At 35.9% G+C, this 6,527-nt stretch overlaps 1 protein-coding gene across 2 annotated transcripts; it reads left to right on the top strand.

Annotated features, from left to right (window-relative positions):
• Positions 1 to 1,220: 1,220 nt before the first annotated feature.
• On the top strand, positions 1,221 to 6,527 carry LOC123211373 (NKAP family protein). 2 transcript variants are annotated; one of them, XR_006501395.1, is made up of 4 exons: positions 1,221 to 2,740; positions 5,133 to 5,258; positions 5,405 to 5,446; positions 6,210 to 6,527. XR_006501395.1 is itself a non-coding variant. In XM_044630060.1 (3 exons), exon 1 carries the CDS (start codon positions 1,315 to 1,317, stop codon positions 2,731 to 2,733), a length of 1,419 nt encoding a protein of 472 aa, XP_044485995.1. In that variant the 5' UTR covers positions 1,221 to 1,314; the 3' UTR covers positions 2,734 to 2,740; positions 5,405 to 5,446; positions 6,210 to 6,527. The 2 variants fall into 2 exon arrangements, 1 of the variants encoding a protein (XP_044485995.1); XM_044630060.1 differs by lacking the exon at positions 5,133 to 5,258.

Raw genomic sequence — 6,527 nt, forward strand, 5'->3', positions numbered from 1 at the left:
ATGTTTGATAAATGGCGCCCCCTATAGAAATGTTATTATTGTAATTAAGATACATGCTTTGCGAGGTTATTTAGCTTTTCTGGAGTTAAATGCTTTTGATTCAACTTAGGTTGGTTTCTTGGCATTGTTATTGTTAATTTATAAGGTATAGTTTTGATTATGATACCTTTACACAAATCCCACATCGGTAAAACACGGAAAAAATGTTAGGCTGTTTGTATTTTGTCTATGTATTTCACATCGGTTAGAGGTGCGAGAATTTGACTGGTTAAATAATCTATAAGCTCCTTAAACTGTTAAGACATGTTTTAAGTTACAAAACCTAGAAATAAAATCATGGTAAACTATATGTCTAAAATTGATAATATTTTAATAGTGGACCGATGTATTAGATTAGAGATGTTACATTGACTTCTTGTAAGATACATAATGGTAGAAGAACATGTGTTCCAAATTAAAGGAATGAGTATAACTAAAATCAGAACAATTGTTCTTTAAATGGAACGAGCATTTTATGACCAAAGACTAAAGCTTGAAACAAGCATTCTAATTTCGAAACAAGTTTGGAAGTTTATAACTTGCATATTGATATGTCAAAGCATGTGAATAATTTTATGCATGTTTTCAGTATTATTGAGCATATGCATGATAAGGGACCAATACCCCAAATGTTGAATCATTACAATTAAAAAGACGTAAGAACTTAATAAATATGCATTTCATATAATTTTAAGTCAAGATTGTTAAGATACGAGACTTGTTGAGTACTTGCATGCACCACCCCTACAAGAGGCAAGAGGTTTCAGAAAATAGTCTTGCCAAGCCTGCAAGTTGTGTGCATGTAAGACATGATTCACAATTTAATGTTTTCACTCAATATGATCGATAGACCAAATTTATCTATTAATTTAGTTCGATCAAGGACTAAGTTTATGTGACTATGATCAAACACAAAATTGTTTCCTGTGTTTTCTCTATGTAATTATTATATGTTTTAAGAAATATTTTGTGAAACTTCATGTATGTGCGTATTGGTATCATCTATTAATATATTGTAATCAGGAAGCTCAAATTTTAGCACATATGGAAAGAGGGTGTTTAAAAGCATGGGCTCTACTTAGAATATGAATATCCATCTCACCGTCCAGAGTCCATTAATACGTAATGGGCCATTGAGGCCCATATATTAAAAAAAGGATCTTTATAAAACAAAATAGTGGACTGAGTCTCAGCTTCGTGAATCAGGTACAGGGCTATTCATAATTCCTCTGTCGGTTTAGTGATTTTGGAGCCTGCCATTATCCTGTAGGAGTCATGGACAATTCCGTCGATTACCGCCGCCATTCTCGTCACCGTTCTCGTTCCCCCTCCCGCTCCCGTTCGTATTCGCCAAAATATCGTAGCCCTAGGAGGAGAAGAAGTCCCGAAGGCGACTACCATCAAACCCTAAACTCCTTGCCGAAACGATTTGGGAAGAGCAACCGAGATTATAAGAACGGATACGATTCGGTATCGGAATCTGATGAGGAATTGAAGGGGCTGAGCTACATGGAGTACCGATGGCAAAAGAGGCAGAAGATGCGAAAGTCCAAGAAGCACTGTTTTTGGAATGTGTCGCCGAGTCCGCCAAGGAATGAGAATGATGATTCGGAGGATGAAAAGCTTGATGATATTTGTGATAGACGCGGAGGCGATGAAGAGAAGGGGAAAATTGAGTCTGAAAAATCGGGGGCTTCTGAGTCTGAATCGGACGATTTGCAGGCTAAGAAGAAGGGGAGAAAGAATAAATCCGAGTCCGAGGAATCAGAGAGTGGTGAGTTTGATTCTGATCCCGACTCTGAATCCGATGATTCAAGGTCTAGGAAGAAGAAGAGAAAGAGTAGGAGTTCTAGGCGTAGAGGTAGGAAGTACAGTGAGTCGGAAGATGATGAGAGTGATTCTGAAGAGGAGGAAGATAGGAAAGGAAGGAGAAAGCGAAATAGGTCACACAGGAGTAGTGAGAGAAGAAGAAGCAGTAAAAGAAAGAGAAGTAGAAGAAAGAGCAAGTATAGTGATTCGGATGAGGGCAAGCTTGAGGAGAGCAAAACTGATGAATCCGATGCCAGTCAGTCATCAGATGATGATAATGATAGATCAAAGAAGAAGCTTTCTTTGAGTTCAAGGCCGAAACGGAGTAAGAAAGAACTTAAATCTGAAACTGAGAGTGATGAGAATTCAGATAAGGAGAAAGTGGATGAGGCCAAGCAGGCTGAAATCAATGCTGAGGTACTTAAGTTCAAACAAATGATTGAATCTCAGAAGAAACCTGCTTTGGATAATGAACCACTGGTGGGCCCAATGCCGTTGCCTAGAGCTGAAGGGCATATTAGTTATGGTGGTGCACTTAGGCCTGGAGAAGGTGATGCCATTGCTCAGTATGTACAGCAAGGGAAGCGAATTCCAAGAAGAGGTGAAGTCGGTTTGTCTGCGGATGAAATTCAGAAGTTTGAGAGTCTTGGGTTTGTGATGAGTGGTAGTAGGCACCAGAGGATGAATGCTATTCGTATTAGGAAGGAAAACCAGGTTTATAGTGCTGAGGACAAGCGAGCGCTGGCCATGTTTAACTATGAGGAGAAGGCAAAACGTGAGCATAAGGTTATGGCTGATTTGCAACGACTGGTTCAGCGTCACATTGGTCAGGATGTTGGTCCTACCCACGATCCTTTTGCTACAAAAGATGGTGAAGAAACTTGATGCGCATGTACGTTCAGTGTTCACTTTGTTGTTGCTTGATTTTGTCCTTTGCATGGATAGTATTCAGATATTTTTATGCATATTTTATAACTAGATAGAAGGGTTTGTTTACCTTCATTTCTCTTTCAAATAAATATTTACCATCTCGGCTAGTTTATCTGGTGTGCATTTATGTTGAATTTCATTTGTATTATATATAGCTTAAATTGGCCTGACACCCTACTTAGAAAGTAGATTTCTATCTAAAACTTGTTTGTAAATGATATATAGCCACTTGCAGAGATATTTAACTTTTAAAAAATCTTTTGTGGTTTATTCAGCCATGAAATAAGAAATTGTGTAAGATGTATTGTGGGAGATAAAGCTCCTTTGGCGTTCGTTAAATGGAGAAATATAATTTCAAGACACTACCGGGACTTTTCATTGTTCATAGAAAGTGGTCTTAAGGCCCTTATAGGTAAAGAGAGTTTTTTAGCTATTGTTTCTCTTTTTTCCATGGTTAGCTTATGGACATGGTTACTTTAGCATTTCATAGTTGCCTATCTGCTTTTGTTTCCTTGGGGTTGGCTTCGAATTCTTATTGGGAGGGCGTGCCCTTTTACTTAGAACTTCTTTATTTGGGAAATGGGAAAAGTATGTATCAGGTACCTGGAGAAATTTTGGCAGCAACTCCTCTGTATAATCTCACTCCAGCAGAGAAAATTATGTAACTCACACTTCTGTAATTTTTATCCCAGCGATATGGTAATGGTTTCTCCACACTTCTCTCTACTTCTTCTCAAGCAACAGCAACACAACTCAATTTATCAACTCAAACAATAAACTCATATTGGATAAAGCAGTTTCAAATAGCAAAAGTTGATTAACATAAAATTCATCATTTCATTTCTGGAAAATAGGTGCCATTTTACAGCAGTTCATTACACTGCTTGATTCAACAAAACAAAGAGCTGCTCAAATTACAAACAGTATAGAAATCCCAACAAATGTCCAGGCTATTTGAGAGGCCTAGATCTCTCCCTTAATTCCCCACTTTTTCTTCTGAATTTTCTGATGTCTTCTCCACCCATGCCTCCTCCTTTTTGTAGTTGTCCATAACAGCTAGGTCTCCCTCTGCAGTGCCACGTTTCACCCCTGCTTGTGGTGCTCCAAACAACTGTGAGTCTGCCATTTGTTCCAGTCCCAAGCTGCCATGTGTCTTATTCCTTTGGGCTTTCTTCTTGCAAGAGATATATATTTGGACCTAACATTATGTTTGAACTGAAGTTGCTTGGCAGTATGAAAAAAGTAGTTAAGATAATCTGTTGGATGAATAGAATATGGAAAATCTTTTTCCAGGATATTACTCTATGGTTAACCTATATCAATTACAACTGTAGATCTTCGTCAATGTTACTGCTGTACTAAACAATTTCTGGTGGAAATGCAATTCTGGTATAGTGTAGATTATTTATCTTTTTGCTCATTGAATTTGTTGTACTAGGGAAATCCATTGGTTTCTGGTTTGAAATTGTGTACTCTGATACTGTGTTCTATGGGACAAGTTTTGTTTTATCAAATTGACAGCTGGTTGTCTTTGCTTGTGCACATGTTTGTTCTTGGTCTGCTGGCAACTCTGATAATTTCTGAAATTCTTACAATTTTACTGTGTAGGTTAGTAAACTTTTGATCTTTGAGCTAGATATTTTCTATAAGAGCTAACCTTAATTCACCATTTCCTTTTCACTTGAGCCAAGGTTGAGGGACTTTTAAGAGAAGTTGATGATGGATTTGGTATAAAGTTAGAGCATAATGTAGTGAATCTTTTATGCTTGTATTTGCTTATAATTTAGGTCAACCTCTGTTTACAGCATTAAACACTAGAATACCAGCCTCAGTTCTTACAAATAGCTTTTATAATGTCGAAAGCTTGTTTGTTTACTTCTTTATCTTTATGTCACTTTCTCAGAACTTAGGAAGAATTTATGAATGATTAATAGGATTGTTTTGGCCTTGGGAAGAAGCTCAAAGCTTGGGCTTTCTCAATGTGCTCTTTTTAAGGATTCTATTTTTTTAATCTTATTTAAATGGCAAAATTATTGCATGGTAATTTAAAATTATACTCTTTTTGGTAAATTTTTAGTAGATAACTTTCTCATAACCAAAAACCAGCAACTTGTTATATAAAAGTTCGTTTTTTTAAAGTTATATTTCACCAGTCTCTAATTCTATAAGCTTTAATCAAAGAAGTCATGCCAAACAAAATTTTAGTCTCACATATATGTGCACTATTCACCAATTGTCTTAAGGAATACATGTTCCTTGTGCAGCTTACAGCAGGTAGTTACTTATTAGATTATGTTACTTGTGTGTATACTTTTTCCTTGTGTCTAGTCAGTCACATAATAAATGCATTTCAGGTTTCCTACTGGGGACATCATGATCATTGCTTTGAAATTTGGATGTGTCATCTTAAACTATTTGGCATTATACATCACAACTTTATTGTGACCTAGTGGTTGACATTATCTTTGTTTCACAACAAGGTGAGTCTGTCCTTACTTAGGTAGCCTGCAGAAGATTGTCCGGAAGGCATATTTTGTTAAGAAAAGATGATTGTTGTTATGTAATTTTGTTTCATATGGTTATTATTGTTGATCAAGTAGTTGAATGAAGTTTTTCCTTGTTGCAGCTGTAACTTTGAACTACAAATGGAATAAAGACTCAGTGTATGGTGGGTTACATCTGTTTTATGCATTTTGTTATTGGTTGCATCTGTTGGATTCTATTGCATTGTTCTTATACTGTTAAAATTTCATTTAATATTTATGAATATATCATTATCTTAATATTATAGATTATTATTAATTGAGCACTGACAAACCTTTGGAATTCTTTAACCTTCATCCTTCATGTTCTGTATCTGTCTTGTACTTTATTACTGTATTATATCTGATTTCCCTTAATCTACAAACTTCATGAACTTTGTACAAGAGTCTCAATGTCTGCCTTAAACAAGTGAAACATTTGAACAACATTAATGTTATGACTTCCTTATCCTTATGATCCCCGCACCATTTCATTATTATTTACCGTATCTGTTGCATTTGTTGCAATAGTGTAAAACTAAAATTTCTGCTGGTATTTTTTTCCCTCCATCTAAATGTTTTATTTGATCAATATATAACCCACAGTAAACTTAAGGACAATAGTGCTATTTAGTGACACACATCATTATTGAGGTGCCAAATCTCAGACTTCCTTTGCTTTTGAATATCCATGTGTGCTATTGCCAAAAGAAAATGAATTCATGTTGCACTTAGATTTTTGGCCGAGCCATATTCTGAACATGGGCGTACTTTTTTGTAGACTAATTTTTGCTGTTTCTTGTACTGTTGTGATGCAGTTACAGTAGTTTTCCTTACCTAGCTGTGGTTTTATAACTCTTCAAATGCTAACATATGTTGTTCTCATATCATGTTTTCATTGTAATGTAGGTCCAAATGACATTCGAATGTATTCCTATCATGCAGCTTTCACTTGGGTTGCTATTCTTTTAAATTGCTAGCAAAAAGGTGCATACTATATATTGTCTCTGGATAACCTACCGCCACTGTCAGGGAAACTTTTACATTTTTTTTTCAGTTCCAAATCTCTAAGTTATCTAGAGTTTGCCCCAGCTAGATGCAGTTTAAGCTTTCCAATTTGGGGTATTTGAATTTCATGTTTCAGTGATGAAGAGTGTGTTTTTGAAAACTAACGTATACTATAAAATCTTGTGAAATGAACTTGTATAGAATTGTTGCTTACTTTTA

Source organism: Mangifera indica, chromosome 3 (genome assembly GCF_011075055.1).
Source record: "Mangifera indica cultivar Alphonso chromosome 3, CATAS_Mindica_2.1, whole genome shotgun sequence".
Lineage (NCBI taxonomy): Eukaryota > Viridiplantae > Streptophyta > Magnoliopsida > Sapindales > Anacardiaceae > Mangifera > Mangifera indica.